This window comes from Mchenga conophoros, linkage group LG4 (assembly GCF_057382185.1).
Source record: "Mchenga conophoros isolate Kocher_MC1m ecotype Shallow Benthic linkage group LG4, M_conophoros_male_GT1.1, whole genome shotgun sequence".
Taxonomy (NCBI): domain Eukaryota; kingdom Metazoa; phylum Chordata; class Actinopteri; order Cichliformes; family Cichlidae; genus Mchenga; species Mchenga conophoros.
Genome location: NC_140529.1, coordinates 29,396,075 through 29,415,421, shown reverse-complemented (window position 1 = coordinate 29,415,421; position 19,347 = coordinate 29,396,075). Strand labels below are relative to the sequence as shown.

General features: G+C 35.9%; 6 protein-coding genes across 12 annotated transcripts; 3 read left to right on the top strand and 3 right to left on the bottom strand.

The window, feature by feature from the left end:
• The first annotated feature begins 10 nt into the window (after positions 1-10).
• On the top strand, positions 11-4,595 carry LOC146576395 (hemoglobin subunit beta-like). Of its 5 annotated transcripts, XM_085271631.1 has the most exons (5): positions 11-1,946; positions 2,088-2,199; positions 3,786-3,904; positions 4,074-4,296; positions 4,390-4,595. In XM_085271631.1, the coding sequence occupies exons 3-5, from the start codon at positions 3,813-3,815 to the stop codon at positions 4,516-4,518; spliced, it is 444 nt and encodes a 147-aa protein (XP_085127757.1). In that variant the 5' UTR covers positions 11-1,946; positions 2,088-2,199; positions 3,786-3,812; the 3' UTR covers positions 4,519-4,595. The 5 variants fall into 5 exon arrangements, with proteins under 5 accessions (XP_085127757.1, XP_085127755.1, XP_085127754.1 ...); XM_085271629.1 differs by having other exon boundaries at positions 11-1,926; positions 2,088-3,904; XM_085271628.1 differs by having other exon boundaries at positions 2,088-3,904.
• LOC146576396 (hemoglobin embryonic subunit alpha-like) lies at positions 1,073-2,101 on the bottom strand. Its single transcript, XM_085271636.1, has 3 exons — positions 2,003-2,101; positions 1,707-1,914; positions 1,073-1,280 (listed from the first exon to the last, which is right to left on the bottom strand). The coding sequence occupies exons 1-3, from the start codon at positions 2,098-2,100 to the stop codon at positions 1,152-1,154; spliced, it is 435 nt and encodes a 144-aa protein (XP_085127762.1). The 5' UTR covers position 2,101; the 3' UTR covers positions 1,073-1,151.
• Positions 4,596-6,841: 2,246 nt separating the features above from the next.
• Positions 6,842-7,686, bottom strand: LOC146576394 (hemoglobin embryonic subunit alpha-like). Its single transcript, XM_085271642.1, has 3 exons — positions 7,526-7,686; positions 7,210-7,417; positions 6,842-6,971 (listed from the first exon to the last, which is right to left on the bottom strand). The coding sequence occupies exons 1-3, from the start codon at positions 7,621-7,623 to the stop codon at positions 6,843-6,845; spliced, it is 435 nt and encodes a 144-aa protein (XP_085127768.1). The 5' UTR covers positions 7,624-7,686; the 3' UTR covers position 6,842.
• Positions 7,687-11,938: 4,252 nt separating this feature from the next.
• On the top strand, positions 11,939-12,626 carry LOC146576393 (hemoglobin subunit beta-like). Its single transcript, XM_085271641.1, has 3 exons — positions 11,939-12,030; positions 12,190-12,412; positions 12,498-12,626. Exons 1-3 carry the CDS (start codon positions 11,939-11,941, stop codon positions 12,624-12,626), a joined length of 444 nt encoding a protein of 147 aa, XP_085127767.1.
• A 2,150-nt stretch (positions 12,627-14,776) lies between these two features.
• Positions 14,777-15,615, bottom strand: LOC146576392 (hemoglobin embryonic subunit alpha-like). The gene is made up of 3 exons (XM_085271635.1): positions 15,456-15,615; positions 15,143-15,350; positions 14,777-14,905 (listed from the first exon to the last, which is right to left on the bottom strand). Exons 1-3 carry the CDS (start codon positions 15,551-15,553, stop codon positions 14,777-14,779), a joined length of 435 nt encoding a protein of 144 aa, XP_085127761.1. The 5' UTR covers positions 15,554-15,615.
• LOC146576391 (hemoglobin subunit beta-like) lies at positions 14,897-17,876 on the top strand. 3 transcript variants are annotated; one of them, XM_085271634.1, is made up of 5 exons: positions 14,897-16,487; positions 16,658-16,698; positions 16,984-17,239; positions 17,353-17,575; positions 17,673-17,876. In XM_085271634.1, the coding sequence occupies exons 3-5, from the start codon at positions 17,148-17,150 to the stop codon at positions 17,799-17,801; spliced, it is 444 nt and encodes a 147-aa protein (XP_085127760.1). In that variant the 5' UTR covers positions 14,897-16,487; positions 16,658-16,698; positions 16,984-17,147; the 3' UTR covers positions 17,802-17,876. The 3 variants fall into 3 exon arrangements, with proteins under 3 accessions (XP_085127760.1, XP_085127759.1, XP_085127758.1); XM_085271633.1 differs by having other exon boundaries at positions 14,897-16,698; XM_085271632.1 differs by having other exon boundaries at positions 14,897-17,239.
• Positions 17,877-19,347: the final 1,471 nt, after the last annotated feature.

The window sequence follows — 19,347 nt, the reverse complement described above, 5'->3', positions numbered from 1 at the left end:
CCTCGGTGCGCCTGCTGCTGATGCTGCTGTGCTGAAGTCTCACGGGGAGGGGGCGGGCTGCTTCCATAATATTGTCAATCCAAGCCCATTATGTATTAATTTTTATTCCTGTTTTTTGTGAAATCCAAGAAAAAAAAACATATACAAGGTGTAGCTCTATTAGTTTATGTTGTGGGGTTGGGTGTTTATATTAGAGCGCAAAAATTACTGATGGAAGGTGGAAAAGAAAAGGTCAAAGCCATCAGGTCCTCAGTTTAGAAAAAAAGAGAAAAGGAGACACATCCGGTCAGATGTGTCTTTGGATAATGGCAGGTATTGTGTATCCTGAAACAAGATAACACTCATTAGTGGGGATTGGGAAAACGTGGGAAAACTGTTTACCTTTGTTAGCCACTTGGCTATGATAGTAAACAGTAGACAGACAGTAGACACTGACACTGTGGCAGCCATAGTGACAGATCTGTGTCAATTTTATTTTTTATTATTTTTATGCATTCATATATTTTTAAAAATAAGTTGAAGCACAAAACGCCAACCGAGTGTAACAGGTGTATCGCATGAACTCAAAATCTTCAGCAGGGGCGGGGTGAGATGCCAACCGAGGTCACACCCTATGTAAGCTGTCATGGTATTTCTGCGTGGTTAAAATAATTCATTTCCCCCCCCCCCCCCATCGAAACTCCATCCATTCATCCACCCAAGATAATAATAATAATAATAATAATAATAATAATAGGAAGAAGAAAAAGAAAGCAATTCGGAATAATGACGATAAAACAGGAATAGCTGGTTCTGGGGGACTGCCTGGTCATTGTAGTTGCTGCTCGTTTAGGTCAATACTTCACTGCTGAGGTCCGTGCAGCTTCCAGGAGAGTCTTTGTAGCTCAAGCCTCCCTGAGAAGGCAGTACTACTAGCTCCAGAGGACCGTCACATGCTCTATTTTTAAGTTGTGTATATAAGCTTTCAGTAAATCAATCGCTACTCTTCTTTAATTAGCCCATAAAGAGAAAAAAACCCATTCCTGGTAAAAGCTACAATAATAATCCAACTGTTTAAAAATGATCACCACAAACGACCACGAGAGTTTAATTGCATTGGATCTTTTATTACATGTGAGACTGTCAGTGAGTACTCGAGCACATAATGCAGTTTATCTGTATTTCTCAGACAGGGCGAGAGCAACAGCAGCCAGGAACTTGTCCACAGCCACATGGACCTCAGGGGTGAAGTCCTCGGGGAACATGGTGGACAGGACCACGAGGAGGTTGTGAGACAGAACCTGTGGAAAGATGATGATCACACTGAAATGAATGGACTTTTCATTTATTTATTTGTAACCAGAGAACATCATTTCAGATCAACCAGTAATCTATCTAAGATCAAATGAAAGCTGGTGAGTTTAATTTGTAGTCCAATCAGTGTTCACAATAGAACAGAAAAATTAATTTGGCAAACGCTGTCATAGTAAATGGACCGATGTATATATATTGCTTTTCTAGTCTACTGGAGCATTCAAAGCACTTCGTACAACTTGCCTAATTGACCCATTCATATAAGTACTTCTTTTTCTATGACTAGGCTTTTTTCTCTCTAACATTCACACAAATTCACACTTCAGTGATTACACTGAACCACAAACTTTTTATTAAGTAGATGACCTCAAATAATGTCACCCCACAAACATGACAGTAATAATGATCAGTACCTTGAAGTTAGCAGGGTCCACTCTCAGAGTGAAGGCGTGCAGCCCACTGAGGCTCAGAAGAGCTCCGGTCAGATCGTCAATTTTGCTGACAGCATCAGTAACTGCAGCCATCACGGTTGCTCCGTGCTTCCTCACCGGGTCAGAACCGGGGCGCAGGTCCTTCCAGTGGGAGAAGTAAGTCTTGGTCTGAGGGTACACTGTCAGCATCCTGGATAAAAATGTAAGAGAACAAGCCAGCGGGTAAGAGACAGAAATGCAGGAGCAGGTTTTTGTAGGCATTGTGGGGCCATATTTACCTGGAGACAGCATCACAGCCGATTTGTTCCTCCTTACCAGCCACTTTAGCCCAGAAGGCTTTGACTGTGTTCTTGTCCTTTGCAGAAAGACTGGTCATCTTGCCTGTTGTTGCTGTTGGAGTTGTGTTCAGCTCAAACTGTGGAGGTCTTATATATGAAACAGGAAATGCACACACCCGACCCACCTCACAGATAAGGTACTGGAATTTAGGCATGTTCAAAATGATATGTAACAGTTCCCGTGAGACAAACACCAAACAAAAGACTCTATAAGGCAAGACAACTTAACAAGATAATCAGAATTCATTTCTTCTTTTTGGCTTCACTTAAGAAACATCTTCATTAAATGAATGTGCATATTTTAAAACTTAAATTTTCAGTGAGAGCCAGTTAAATCAAATCACTAACCTTCCAATTTTTGAATTTATATCAGTCTAATATTACCATTTAATTCACGACAAGTCACCTGTTAGTTTGTATTTCTTTATCTATTTATGTATTTAATAATAATAATTTGAGAAAAAGCAAAATGGGTACATGATTATAACTTTAAAAAGGCTGTTGGCTTCAAATTTGGGTCTGGACAGATAGTTGGATTTATAGCAGGGCTTTATAGATACATTTACTGTACATACACATGCATCTAAATGTTTATGGCTATATTTAGACTAATAAGTCAACGGCTAATTTATGTTTCCAAACAGATAATCAAAAACCAAATCCAAATCCTAATGTGGAAAGCAGCTATCACGGATATAATTGAACACAGAGAGTCCAGGGATGTTCTAATGTGTAGGTTAAAATTTAAATACTGTTGTTTAGGCTATCATTTACCAACACTACAACCAAAATCTATGTCAATGACATTCACTTCAAAAAACCGTGTCAGTTTAAGGCTTATCTAATCTTCAGCAGGTGAATCCTTTCACAGGGCAGTTTAAATTTTTACAGCAGCTGTTTGTTCTCCACAGGAGCTCAAATGTAGCTCAGAGTGGACAGTTGCTACTGATATATTGAGGTAAAGTTAAACATCAGGTGTAGAAATTTGAGGATGAAAAACAGGTTTTAAAATATGGCAGAAATACTGAAAATATTTAAGAGAATGACAGAAAAGGTTTTGTGGATAACCAGAAAAAAACAAAAGCTGAGACAAAGTTATTAAATTTTTTTTCTACTTACAGCCAGTCAATAAAGGCCTGTAGGATGTGTGGGTGTACCATTCTTTTCTTGTCATTTTCCTCTTTAAGAAAACTCTTTATCAAGTTTATTTATTAAACGCATGTACAAATGGCAAATGCAGGACCTTAATGCTATGGTTTGGTCATATGTTAAAATTAAAATCTGTGGAATCTGGTCCATTTAAAAAACAAACAAACAAAAAAACATGTATTATTTACAAGCACAAGAAGTTTTTTGTCACTGAAATTTAGAATTCATTATTTTCCAAAGGATATACTCATTGTACTTCATCCAGTTCTTTATTTCTATCCAGGTCTGCAAAATATTTTTGATTACCTTACTTCCAATTTTCTTAACTGTTAGGGGTCACTCAGGGCTGGAGCCTATCCCAAGATAGAAGAATAAGTAGTCTGTAAGATATTCCATAATGAAAGTTTCCAACAGATTTTTGGTTAATTTTGACAGTTAATCAAAGCTGAACTCAGAATCGTTAAACTGACCAGTTTAGCCAACTCCTACTCTCCAACTCCACCCAATTTCATATCTTTGGGTGGAGTGAAAAGAACTCTTTAAAAGGTGACTTTGTGGCTCTGCTGACTAACAGCACAAGAGCAACAATCAACAAAGCAAAATGGTTGTGTGGACAGACTTTGAGCGCACCACAATCCAGGACATCTTCTCCAAGATCAACTATGCAGTCGTTGGGCAAGCAGCTTTTTCCAGGTGAAACATAGTTTTTTTTTATATTGACGTAAATTTATTTTTAGAAGTTTGGGCTATTCAAGTAGAATCTTTATGTGCAATGAAAAAAGCTGGCATATTTTGTGCATTACACAATGTAGATTTCTCTTTTAAAACTAAGAGTAAATCAATTATTTACACATTCCCTCAGGTGTTTGACTGTCTATCCCTGGACTCAGAGGTATTTTGGTCAATTTGGAAACCTCTACAATGCTGCTGCTATTGCATCAAATCCAAAAGTTGCTGCTCATGGAAAAGTCATCATGGAAGCTCTGGAAAAAGCAGTGAAGGACATGGACAACATCAAGGCCACATATGCAGAGCTGAGCGCGCTGCACTCTGAGAAACTGCAGGTGGACCCTGACAATTTCATGGTAGGCAATGCTGAACTGACGGCACTGATTCCCAGTATTGCATGTTTGTGTGTGTCAATGAAGATTGCTAAAGCATGTTGTGCTGTGTTGCAGCTCCTGGGCGACTGCTTGACCATTGTGGTTGCTTCCCAGTTGGGTAAAAACTTCACTGCTGAGGTTCATGCAGCTTTCCAGAAGTTCCTGGCAGTGGTGGTGTCCTCCCTCAGAAGACAGTACTACTAAAGAGCTGCAGATGCCCGTCACATGCTCTGTTATTAATTGTGCCTCAATACGTTTTAAAAAAAATAAAATATTAAACAACTTCAGAAAGTTCCCAGTGCCTTTCTTTTTTTCACTTGCTTTATTATCTTTAAGTTTTAATACAATGTCCTTTGCAAAAACCTTGTATGGACTGCTTAAGGATTAAAGCCATTTTTAAATGCTTGGATGAAAAGACTCTGCAGCCAATTGCTGCCTGAAATCCAGAACCCATGTAAATCACCAAATGTTGTTTCCTCTATTGAGTTGTTTTGATAGACCTTGACTGTAGCCTCCAGTTGCTGCTTATTTGTGGAAAGGCATGCTCTGTTGGACAGAGATCAGGTGATTGACTTGGAGACTGTGAACATCCAATTTCTTTGCCTTGAGAAACTCTTGGAATATTTTTGTAGTATGTTTTTTTGCACTGCAAAAAACAGTCTGATAATTTTTTACAGCATTTCACAAATTCTGAGCCAAGAGTATGGTCCTGTAAATTTCATAATTCACCCAGATACTTCTATCAGCAATCACATCATCAATAAACACTGACTACCCACTTCCATTGGCAGCCATTCATTCCCATGCCATAACACTGCCTCGCCCGTTCTCCACATGCTTCACATCATGAGCTGCTTCTCTCCTTCTCCCAAATTAATTCCCAAATGTTATATTTTTTCTTACAGATCTGTGCAGGATCTTTCACATGTTTTCTGGCAAAGTCTAGTCTCATCTCCCTGGCTGTCACTGTATTCTGTGGTTTGTTGTAAACTCTATTTCCATTCATGCACACATCTCTTAATTGAAGACTCTGACAGTGATACACCAGCCTCTTCAAGTAGGTTTTTGGCTTAGTTACATGTCGTGACAATTGGTTTTCATTGAAATAATTCAGTGATTATGCACTTGTCCTTTTTTGTTCTAGTGTTTCTGAGTTGGTCAGTGCATTCATTCTTTAAAAAAAAAAAAAAGCTGAGAGAAAGCCTGCACTTTCTTGTTTTCAATCCAGTGTGTTGTGTACAAAGGCAAAACTGCACATTTTTTAAATTTTTATGTTTGTCCCAACTAATATGGAAGTGACATTACATGCTTGAGTCATTGTATCATGGACCAAGCAGCCAAGAACACATAGGCACAAATGTAATCTTCAAAAAAATGGATTTTATTGTACCCCCGAAAGGACCAAATGATTACAAAAATTCAAAATGACAAAACAAAACTTTTTTTTAAGAACCAGGTGGGCCCGTAAAAGAGGTTAACTTAACAAAATTCACTTCACAAAACATAACTCAACAAACTGACCTGCCCAAATGGGAAACAGCTCTAGTTATATAGCAAATGAATAAACTGTTATATACACCAAAGGTGACTAAACTAAAGAGTTAACAGCTAACCATCATTCAAGAAGAACCCCATCCCCCCCTACATGATCACAATAGATGGTCCAGTCCATTTTATTGGCTTCTGCATTTAAACCAGCTCCACCCTCAGCCTCCTCTTCCACCCAAACCAGGACTGGAGCAGAGGCCAGGTAGCTCAAAAAGAACAGAAATATAATTAATATAACACATACTCATGTAAAACAACAAACAATGCAAAACAGAGTCTGTGCCACCGTTTGGACTATAGCTTAGTGCTGTCATGCATTACAGGTAAATTCAAAGTATTAAATTGGTTAACTTATGATCACAGAAGCTTTAGAGCACAATGTAAACGTAAGACAAAAAGATCAAATGAATATTACCCAAGTATTTCAATTGTGTGGTTGCATGCAGCCATCACACATTGCTTAAGAAACCCTATCCCCTTAGATACCAAGTCTTAGGACAGAGGACCATTGCTGTTCCTCTCCACTTACTAGAGATTTTTTTTAAAAATAATTGTTTGTAAAATTTTTTGTTCAACAAATACAATTTTTTTCTGACTTTGGAAATGTGATGATGTATAATTAATAACTAATAATTTCCTACTAATAACTATAGACTAGTCATGTTTAGGAGAAATAGTTCACTGCAGAGTTTGACTGTAAAATAAAATTAAAACAGACAGAAAAAAATTATAAATACTCAACAATTTAAGTGGTTGTTTACATGACCCAAATGAATTCATTCAGGATGACTTGTCTTCACCTGCCATTGACCTAAACTTGTAATGCTTTTAATCTATTGTCTAAACAAAAAAAACATTTACTGGATCACAAAAATAACCACAACAGTTTGATTGGATTTGTTTCCTTTTTTATTCAAATTCAGTTTGACAGTAAGAATTCAATCTCATGCTGCTGTCAGTCATCTGTTCCTGTGTACACTTTAACGATATTTCTCAGACAATGCACGAGCCACGGCAGCCAGGAACTTGTCCATCGCCACGTGGACCTCAGGAGTGAAATCGTTGGGAAACACAGTGGCCAGGACCACGAGGAGGTTGTGAGCAAGAACCTGTGAAAAGATGAAGATCACATTTTTTTAAAAAAAACCCATGCTGTTAGAAAATGCATGCCAGGGTTATTTATTTCTGTTTATTTGAATACTGCGATTCAGTATTCAGTACTGCTACAAGAAGTTAAACATTAAATGTACATTAAGCTTAGAAACAAAGAAACTGCAACTAAACCTTCATTAAAAAAAAAACACAACGAAATCAGGACCACTTTCAGAATTTATTGTATGTCAGTACCTTGAAGTTAGCAGGGTCCACTCTCAGAGTGAAGGCGTGCAGCTCACTGAGGCTGAGAAGACCACCGGTGAGATCATCAATTTTGCTGACAGCATCAGTAACTGCAGTCATCACGGTTGCTCCGTGCTTCCTCACCGGGGCAGAGCCGGGGCGCAGGTCCTTCCAGTGGGAGAAGTAAGTCTTGGTCTGAGGGTACACTGTCAGCATCCTGGATAAAAATGTAAGGTGAGTTAACAGTACATATATTTTTTTAAAAAGGAGCAGGTTAAAGTAGTCAATTTGGGTTCGTAGATTATAAGTCATAATCCATATTTACCTGGAGACAGCATCACAGCCGATTTGTTCCTCCTTTCCAGCCACATTAGCCCAAAAGGCTTTGACTGTGTCCTTGTCCTTAGCAGAAAGACTAGTCATCTTGTCTGTTGGATTTCTGTTTGAAGTTGTCTTGACCAACAGAAACGCTTTAGGCTTTTATATGTAGAACAGTAAACGGACACACCCGGCACACCTCAGAGATAGCAACCTGGACAGGCCCCCAGTGACATGTAACGCCTTTGGTGAGATAAACGGTAAACCAATTGTCATGCTAGCTAAACTACTAAAGAAAAAGAGTAAATCATTAAAGATGTTTGAATGGTGTTCACTTAATTAAAGTGCACACAATGAAAAAATAAATAAATAAATCAAACCAAAGACTTGAAAAGAGAAATGTATGTCTGAAGAATAGAACCACAAAGTAACATACTTTTATAAATACCTCAAATTTTAATATCTGTTAGTCTATAGCCTACATTAACAAATTAAATTGTGTTTTTGATTTCAACTGATTTAATAACTGTTTATCTTGAGAAATGATACATTTTGATAGACAATTCAGTTTTTAAGGTGAGGCATACATTTATTTAATTATTTATTTTTTAACCTATTTCACAAACAGGTTAAAAAATATAATAAAAAAAACAATCAATTTAATGGAGCGAGAAAATACCTTTTTGGCCAGTATGACTGCTTTTAATTTCACTTTTGTAATGATCTCTTGTTGGATATGATTTGCATGTTAGTGCTCACGTCTGAATGCAATATCAGTTGTTTTGGGGTCAAACCGTCTCAAATCAAGGCTTCTGCTCTACAATTTTTCATACATTGAAATCTGCAGCAATGTTTGAACATGAATCTTTCAAAGACTATCAAAGATAGAATCCTGAAATGTTCACTGGTCTTTCTTAAAGTCACAATTAATACAGATCCTGAAATTGAGACAGATACATCACAAAATGTGTGAGCTAGTTCCAAAATGAAAGAAAAACAACAACAACAACAACAACAACAAAAAACTCCAGTACTCATGCAAGTCCCATATTTGAGCACACATTAATTAAAAACTTCAAAAATTAGGAAAATGCCATTTTCAATATAACTTGTACCACAAGAACAACAATATCAGTAGGTTGTCCTGTCCAAATACAACAAAATATAGATAGATAAATATAATAGAGTTTTCAGATGATACTGTAATTATACCTCAGAAAGTAATTTTGTTACATGTGTGCATATTTTTAGTTTTTAAGACTTGGGTCAGTCCAAACTCAAATCATCACATTTTTATAACATTTTCTGTTCAACCTTCTCCAGTTTGCATTAAAATGTTATAGTTCAGAGTTTGGACATATATTACAATTGCTGTGAAATTTTAGCTTTATATATTAAAAACTTCACCATCTAGTTTCCAGTTCCGCTTTCCCCTGTTTATATAAAAACCTTTTGGTCCAAAGTTTCAATATACAGTATATACTGATTGCTGGTAATTTTAGATTCATATATCAAGTAAGTTTTTATATAGTTTTTTTTCCCCCAAAGGACACTTTCATGACATTTTTCTTGCTAAAGCCTGTTTTCACTGTCCTTTCTTATCAAAATGAATCAGAATTGATCATTTGGGACAGATATTTGTTCGAGCACACACTAATAAAAAACTAAACAATAACCCTAAAATAAACACAGAATACTTCTTAACACTAGATTCTTATTCACAAAAATGAAGAACATCCCATTTTCATATAACTTTCATGCTGGACTAAATAAATATCACAAGCTCAAAATTCTGGAATTTCCAGATAATGCTCAATTTATAACTGAGAAAACAATTTTGTTAAATATGTGCATGTAATATTTTATATTTTGAAGAAATTTTCTAGTTACATATCATGCTGAAACTTAGTGCCATCAATAATTTGGGTTAAAATATATAAGGAAACAACAAACATATATAACTTAAAGTATTTTATATATAAAGCTAAGATTGTACAGCAATCATGATATGTCCAAACCTTGAAGCATATAATATTTTTCTATTCAAATTTGAGGTGGTTTAACAGTAAAGGTTCTGTAAATGTGAAGATTAGTGATGGAACGACCCTCAATGAAATCTATCAACAATGACATTTTAGAACATATTTAACAATTTTTTTTACTAAGTTATGATTAGAGTACAACATGTATTACATTAACTTCAAATCTTTCAGAAATCATCACTAGTTATTTTTAAGCAATTTGAAGTTTTCAATTAATATGTACTCAAATATCAGACTTTGCAGGAGTGCTGGACATTTCTTTTTTTGTTGTGTTTATATTTCAACTAACTAAAAATCTGGCAGATCCTGATTCTATTTTATTTCATTTTCAGGCTTTTATGTGTAAATGTTTGAACATTAATTGGAGATATTCATGTTCAAACATGTAGATTTCAACGTGCAAAAAAAGATTTGAAAGTAGGTCAAAGGACAGTTTTTGGCCAAATTGGAGACGGTTGAGCAGGAAATGTTCTAAAAGTTGGCTGATTTGAGATGGAATGACCCATTTGTTTCTTTACTTGTTATCTATTATTTATTATATTATAACTTCTACTGTCCTTGTGGCCAGGTTTCTCTTAAAAGGGTTCTCCTTTTGTTTTTTTTAGGTGAGACTTTTACCTGATTAAATAAAGGATAACAGGCGAGTAAGTAACTGTAATTTGATATCTCAATCAAGAAATAATATTGTGCTTTACTTTTTTTTGTAAAGCTGTACATTTTAAAATTTATGGATAATGAAAATAATTATATTTTGGCATTAACATTTTAATTTAAGTGTTTGTACATATTGGTGGTTTGACCATTATAGAAACATAAAAAATGCTTTAAGAAATTAGGTCAGTTGTGGCACAAACCTCATATTGGCTGGTGATCTAATAAATTTGAACACTGCACTAAAAACTTTTGTCATTTAAACTCAAAGATGTAATTTAAATATAAACATTTACAGTGGATTGTACGGCTAAGGGATTCTGATTTAAAATTTGAATACTGCAGTTAACTAACATTTGTACAGGCACTTACAATTACGTTAACTAAGGTTTGAGGATGACGTTTGTTTCTGTGTTATCTAAACTTCCAACAGGTGGATCCACCCTGAGAGCAATAAATGTTTCCTGGAAATCTGTGTGTTTATCTAACGTTTTTTGGGAGCACAGAAGAGCTCACACATGGCTTACAGCTGAGATTTCCCCTTTAGATAGAGGTGATCCTGCATTTCAGTGAAGTGTGAAAAGGAAAACATACAATTATGAAAGTTAATGAGGCTCAGACTAATAAGTGTGTTGTGAGTTCATAAGGCCTATGAACATAACTATAACAAAAAAAGTGTTGGTCTTATGTGTAGTTAAATAAACAACAATACATTCTGTAGTGAACTTCGTTTCCTTTATGAGTGTATCTTATTGTTCTTGTCTTACTAGATCTAAACACCATGAAGACCTCCCATTAAGCTTTAGTATTTTTGGTGTCTTTAAAATACTGACAAAATCTCTAATTTCAAAATTTAAGCTCACACATTACACTGACAGCTTCTGTATTTACGTATTTGTGTTAATTATTTAAAAATACAAAAATGTTTGTTATACTTAACATGTAAAATTAATATTGAAGGAGAAAAACTGATTTACTTTTCTAACTGAGATTATATATTTCTTTATGTCACTTCTTTCACATGCTCTGGCACCAAAAGCCCGGTGCCTACGCACTTCAGTAAAGATATTTAGATCTGGAAACTGTTTGCTGTTGAATTTGGGCACTTCATACCAAGAAAAATGATTGACTGATACACAATTTTAATTTTGAACAAGAAATTAGAATTTTACAGACACTTTAAATACCAGAGTTTCTCCAAAAGTTCTCTTTTCCATTGCACTGACTTACAATCTGGAGTTGGCTGCTCACTGCTCCTAAGCATTTATATCTATATTAGGTACCATGTGTTGGAGAATTATTATCTAAATATATAAATATATTGTTCATACATTAAAGACTTACACAGCTACAGCAAATTTATGTATTCTGTATGACTAAAGCTTATCTTACCAGTCACAGTAATTTTGGTAATTCTAACAGTGAAAATTTTCAACCATCAAAACCAATTAAAAGGAGAAACAAAGATAATTGTTAATTAGATCCTTGATCAATTATCCAAATATGGATTGAATTTGTCCATAATAAAAGTTTCAAACTAATTTTTGATTCATTTTGATGGTTTATTAAAGCTGAACTCAGAATCGTTAAACTGAACCAGTTTAGTCAACTCCCACTCTCCAACTCCACCCAATTTCATATCTTTGGGTGGAGTGAAACAGACCTTTAAAAGCTGCACTTGGTGACCTGCTGACCAACAGGACAAGTGAAAAACTCAACAAGACAAAATGGTTGTGTGGACAGACTTTGAGCGCACCACGATCAAGGACATCTTCTCCAAGATTGACTATGCGGTCGTTGGACAAGCAGCTTTTTCCAGGTGAAACATTGTTTGTGTTTATATTAACATAAAGAAATTGGGGTTAATTGAATAGCATCTTTATGTGCAATGAAAAAAGCTGGCATATTTTTTGCATTACACAATGTAATTTTTTCTTTTAGAACTAAGAGCAAATCGGTTATTTATATATTCCCTCAGGTGTTTGATTGTCTATCCCTGGACTCAGAGGTATTTCGGTGGATTTGGAAACCTCTACAATGCTGCTGCCATCACATCAAATCCAAGGGTTGCGTCTCATGGAAAAGTCATCATGGAAGCTCTGGAAAAAGCAGTGAAGGACATGGACAACATCAAGGCCACATATGCAGAGCTGAGCGCACTGCACTCTGAGAAACTGCAGGTGGACCCTGACAATTTCATGGTATGTATTGAATTAATGGTACTGATTTTCATTGTTATGTGTGTGCGAGTTGAAGATTGCTAAAGCATGTTTTGTTGTGTTACAGCTCCTGGGTGACTGCTTGACCATTGTGGTTGCTTCTCAATTGCGTAAAAACTTCACTGCTGAGGTCCATGCAGCTTTCCAGAAGTTCCTGGCAGTGGTGGTGTCCTCCCTCAGAAGACAGTACTACTAGAGAGCTGCAGAGGCCCGTCACATGCTCTGTTTTAAACCCTTGTCTCAATGAGCTTTAAACAAAATAAAATATTAAGCAACTTCAGAAATTTCCCTGTTTTCTTTTTCACTTTGTTTATGATTAAAATAAACTGTCTGTAATGATAAGTTAAACTTAAAAACCCCCAACAGTTTACTAATTTTAGTGTTAAATCACCAAAATGTAAAAGTTTATATCTACCTTATTAGCAAAATAAATTTCAATATCAAAAGCGAAATGATACATATAAAAGTCATGCAACAACCACCTAGATATTATATGGTGCATCAAGTAAAATGGAAGCACACTCAATGTTATGATCCCGCTCAAAAATTATAATGTAAAATGAATCCATTGAACTCACAGCTTGTAAAAACAAATGTGACGACTAAACACAGCAAAGTATGTGGTGCAGGCTGATATAACAATAAGAGCATTAAAAACCATGCAACCAAATGCATGCACATAATGTTCAGGACAAGAACCCAGTTTTTGTGGATTTGCTTCCATACATAACCACAGTGGGTTGTAAATCAATCAGTCAACATGTGATTGAAGTGCTTGCTTTCAGCTCTAAATCAAGAGGTTTTACAAAAATGTTTCATGAACTGTTTTAGAATTAAAGTAATTTTTATACAAAGTCCCCAGTTTGAGAACTTGAAAAATTATAGGACAATTGACTAATAAGCAGCCACACCAAACAACCTTAAACGCAATGAAATACAAGTGCATGCTGACAAAAATTATTTCTGTGGTGAGGAAAATAAAACTTACAACATCTAACACTCTTGAGGAGTTGTCAAAGTCGCAATCAAGAGATACTGAGTTTGCTGAGTTTGCACCAAGGTCCAAACCACTGATTACACTGAAGACCAAGAAAGTCAAATTAGGCTTTGGCAGAAAGTATTTGAAAGAATGTAAAATTTTTGTGAAAACCCTTGAATTAAAGCTGAAAGTCTGGATTTCAATCACATATTGATGGTTTCATTCACAATACAGTGTGTATAGTGGCAACAATAAAAACTGTATCTTTATTCCAAATTTTATGAAGGTCTCCTTTGGTCTTTGTTTCTGGGCTCGATCTACCTATTTAGTCACAAAAGCTTTTTTCTACCACAGAGAAAATGGGTTAATGTTTTGTTTTGTTTGAAAATTATTGTTTTATCTAATGGAAATAACTTAGTGTCCAGTGTTTCTGTGACTAAATCATATTTCTTTATTAATTTCAGTAATTGGCAGGTTAACAGATAACAGTCATATAACAGATAACAGCGCTGTTGCCTCGCAAGACGGTCCTGAATTTGATTCCGCCACCTAGCTGGAGCCTTTCTTTGTGTGTCTGCATGTTCTCCCCGTGTTTGCTTAAATCCTTTAGGTTTTCTAAGTTCATTTCTATTATGCCTAGGTTGCCATTATAGACTTTTTTTTTTATTAGATTCCCCTTTGTGTCTTCAACCCCTGTATTAAGTCTCCCTTGCCCTTCATGTGTTTCATGTCTGCGTGTCTTGTGTTGTCAAGTTCTTGTTGTCATGTCTGCGTCTAATTATGTTTCTTCTTTTATTCTGAAGAGGTCTTGTGTTCCTATGTTCAATGTGTTTACTGTACAATATAAAGCGCATTGAGGTGACTTTTGTCATAATAGTTATTATTTAAATCGCTATAAATGACTATAGAAAAGAGAAACCAATGCAGAATTTGAAAGTCAAGTAAAAGTGTCCCAACTGCTCTGAATTCAGATCTTGATTTTACTTCAGGTTTTCAATGGACTTCTCTATGCTATGTATGTAGCTTCAGATGTGTTATAAGCTTAGGGGAAGAACTAAACAACAAGGAAAACTCCTGCTTGGCTTTTGTCAAGTTGTACTACATTTTTGCAAAGTCTTCTTATTACCCCCCTACAAACAGCCAAGTATTTATAATCATATCAAAGGTTAGGGTCAGTCTACATCTCTTAAAAAAATGGATGTAGATGTGGGCCAATGTGTTGTTGACCTGAAATAGAAAGCTTTTAAATCCTTTTAACTTATTGTTTGCAAACACAAGAAGAATATAAAAATAATCACAACAGTTTGATTTTTATTTTATTATTATGTTTCATTATTCAAATTGAGACATCTGCTCATGTGTACACTTTAACGGTATTTCTCAGACAATGCATGAGCCACAGCAGCCAGGAACTTGTCCATCGCCACGTGGACCTCAGGAGTGAAATCGTTGGGAAACACGGTGGCCAGGACCACGAGGAGGTTGTGAGCAAGAACCTGTGAAAAGATGAAGATCACATTTTTATAAAAAAAACGCCATGCTGTTAGAAAATGCATGCCAGGGTTATTTATTTCTGTTTATTTGAATACTGCGATTCAGTATTCAGTACTGCTACAAGAAGTTAAACATTAAATGTACATTAAGCTTAGAAACAAAGAAACTGCAACTAAACCTTCATGAAAAAAAACACAACGAAATCAGGACCACTTTCAGAATTTATTGTATGTCAGTACCTTGAAGTTAGCAGGGTCCACTCTCAGAGTGAAGGCGTGCAGCTCACTGAGGCTGAGAAGACCACCGGTGAGATCATCAATTTTGCTGACAGCATCAGTAACTGCAGTCATCACGGTTGCTCCGTGCTTCTTCACCGGGGCAGAGCCGGGGCGCAGGTCCTTCCAGTGGGAGAAGTAAGTCTTGGTCTGAGGGTACACTGTCAGCATCCTGGGTAAAAATGTAAGGTGAGTTAACAGTACATATATTTTAAAAAAAGGAGCACGTTAAAGCAGTCCATTTGGGTCCAGATTATAAGTCATAATCCATATTTACCTGGAGACAGCATCACAGCCGATTTGTTCCTCCTTTCCAGCCACCTTAGCCCAAAAGGCTTTGACTGTGTCCTTGTCCTTAGCAGAAAGACTGGTCATCTTGCCTGTTGACTTTTCGTTTGAAGTTGTCTTGACCACCAGAAAAGCTTTAGGCTTTTATATGTAGAACAGTAAACGGACACACCCGACACACCTCAGAGATAGCAACAGGCTCTTGGACAGGCCCAACATAGCTTTGAAAACTACTGAAGAAAAAGAGTTTTAAATGGTGTTCACCTATAAAGTTAGTGCACACAATAAAGAAATAAAACTAAACCAAAGAGTGGAAAAGGAAAATGTATTTCTAGACAACAAAATCAAATCAGTTTTATTGTCACATCACATGTGCAGGTACACTGGTACAGTACATGCGAGTGAAATTCTTGCGTGCGAGCTTCACAAGCAAAAATACAATAACATAATAACAAGCAAAATATAAGAGCGGGTAAATCTGACAATTATACGAATAAATATATGTACAATATAAGAGTATTTGCGCATTACTGAATGTGTATACTAAATATGTATATCTGTGTGTGTGAGTGTGTGCGTGTGTGTGTGTACATATTTTAAAAATAAAATAGAAAATCATGAAATATAATACTTTTTCATAAATACCTAAAATTGCAATGTTTTTGGCTCATGGGTTACATTAACAAATGAAAACTGTATTTTTAACTTTGACTGTTTATTAAAATAATTGTTTATCATCTAAAATAATCAACTTTGATAGACAGTTCAGTTTTTAAGGTGAGACATTAGTGAATCCCGTATTTATTTATGTTGCAAACAGATATCAGAATGGAAAACAATTAATTAATGATATCAGAGGATTTTTATAACAAGGCATTTTCTTTTCAAGCATGAGCTAATTTTTTATATTTTGACAGCTGCAATCTTAACAGTGGATTAAACATTCTTATTTTGCTTTTTACACAGGAGATTTTGGACCCAGATTTGGATGGTGGTCTAATTCATTCAAGCAAAATTTGATGTAATTTCACTTCAAATTTATGATTTAAATATAGACATGTAGATTGCCAAGGAGTCATTACTCCAAATTGAAATTCTGCAGTTAACTGCCGTTTGTTCAGGCAGTTAAAACTTACGATGACTAAGGTTTGAGGATGACGTTTGTTTCTGCCTTATCTAAACTTCCAACAGGTGGATCCACCCTGAGAGCAGTAAATGTTTCCTGGATATCTGTGGGTTTATTTTTACTTTTTTCTTTTTTTGTTCACAAAAGAGCTCAAAAGTTGAGATTTCCTGTTTAGACAGAGGTGATCCTTCATTGCAGTGAAATGTAAAAAACAGGACATAAAATAATAAAAGCTAATGAGGCTCACATGTATACCTGAGTAGACACAATTAGCTATCTGAGTGGTCAGAGGCTAAATTCGCAGATTTTGAGAGTGACGAATGAAAATAATTTAGAATTTAATTTATGATTCAATGATAATGAAAAAACTGAATCATTTTCTTTGATTCAGTTTGATGGTGAAGTGAATATAGTCCTGCCAAACCCCACACTGGCACATCCCACTGTCTAACTCCACCCAACTGCATATCTGTGGGTGGAGCGAAACAGACCTTTAAAAGCTGCACGCCGTGACCTGCTGACTAACAGGACAAGTGAAAAACTCAACAAAGCAAAATGGTTGTGTGGACAGACTTTGAGCGCACCACGATCCAGGACATCTTCTCCAAGATCGACTATGCGGTCGTTGGGCAAGCAGCTTTTTCCAGGTATGACCATGTTTCTGATATTCACTCCCTTAAAGAATGTGCAAGATTATATGACTCTATATATGACTCTTCTTTAATAATTGTGAGCTATTTAAAATTGTCTGTTTCCGCAGGTGTCTGATTGTCTACCCCTGGACTCAGAGGTATTTCGGTGGATTTGGAAACCTCTACAATGCTGCTGCCATCACATCAAATCCAAGGGTTGCGTCTCATGGAAAAGTCATCATGGAAGCTCTGGAAAAAGCCGTGAAGGACATGGACAACATCAAGGCCACATATGCAGAGCTGAGCGCGCTGCACTCTGAGAAACTGCAGGTGGACCCTGACAATTTCATGGTAGGCAATTGTGAACTGATGGTACTGGCTTCTATTGATATTTATGTATTTATTTAGCATGTTCATGATATCTCATGCATGTTGTGTTGTGTTACAGCTCCTGGGTCACTGCCTGACCATTGTGGTTGCTTCCCAGCTGAGTAAAGCCTTCACTCCTGAGGTACACGCAGCTTTTCAGAAGTTCCTGGCAGTGGTGGTGTCCTCCCTCAGAAAGCAGTACTACTAGAGAGCTGCAGAGGACCGTCACATACTCAGTTTTTTTAATCATGTCTTAAGGAGGCTTAAATAAATAAAACAATGGGCATATTCTTCACTTTGTTGTTTTTTCCTTTTCCAACATTTGTAATTATATCAGGGTGTAGCAGAAGAGTTAAATGGTGGGTGTATCTTGTAGTGCAACCTATAAATGAGCCTATTCTTTTAATTTTTAAATGGTGTCCTCCCTCAGAAAACAGTACTACTAGAAAGCTACAGAGGACTGTTTTTAAAGTGTGACTCAAAATGCTGATAATAAATGCGATATATGAAGCATATACCTCAAGTTGTTCATTTTATTTCCCCTTTTTTCAGAATATATGGTCATATTAGTAAATAAAAGTAACTCTTTGAGAGTCTTGTAAGCTTTGTTCATATATAGAAAAATATATAGGCCTACACACTGTTCTTTTATACTGTTCTGTGAGACAGCTGATGTACAAACGAAATACAACTACATCCAAACACAAACACACACAGACAAATGTGAGCAAGGTGATACTTGTAAAAGGAAAACACCATTGTGTCTTCTAGTTGATGGTATCCATAACAACCATGGTATTGGATCGATTGCAGTGCAATAGGGTTGATAATTTGTTTGTATTCTCTAAATTCAGTATGTAGCCCACTGAACTTTGTGAGATAAGTTGTGTCGACTCATTAGTGTAGAACGACATTAAAAATGTGTTAAGAATTCGTAAACTGTATGACATGACTCATGTCATAAATCCTGATACACTGCTCTCCCCTACATAAACTGCCTATATAGATTTAAAGTATCAGTATCAGTATTGGTATGGGCAAAACTGGGCCTTTATTTACTTGGTATCAGATCGATACCTTATTCTGCATTATCCCACATCACTACTATCTTCTTCTGGGGTGTTTTTTTTAAAGGCATAACTTCTAGTAAATCAGATTGTGCTGTAACTGATCGAGGTCAAATAAACTGTCAATTACTAATAAGAGCATGTGACCCTGGCCATGGTTATAATGAAAATAAAGTTTGCAGCGTTTGGTTTTATAAATCATTTGAACGTACACATTTTTTTCTTTGCTTTACAAATTTTGTTGGTTATTGCATTGCTCTGGACAATTATAAAGGAATCATAAACAATAATAAAGATGTTCTCAGCAAACTACAGCATGTGCTGCTGTGTTGTGTTCTGGGTTTATCTTGGATTGGATTTTCCATGTTATTTTAAAGCATAATTGCTGCAGCAACAATATATATACAGGCATCTAAAAAGCTATTTTATAGAATGAATAGAATTAATGTTGATATTATTTTAAAAAATATAATCGTCAGAATATTAATTTGTGCTGGGATCTGCAAAACATCGGCAGCCTCCTATAGCCTGCAATAAAGTTATAGCGATGTTACTTTTATTGCACAACATTATAGCTGTAGAAACAAATAAAATCGTTACTCTGTGGCAGCTCGCATTTAATGGTTAGAAAGGTAGGCTATTACTTTGAACACTCTTTCTGTGTTTGCACATTAAGTTTTATTTAGT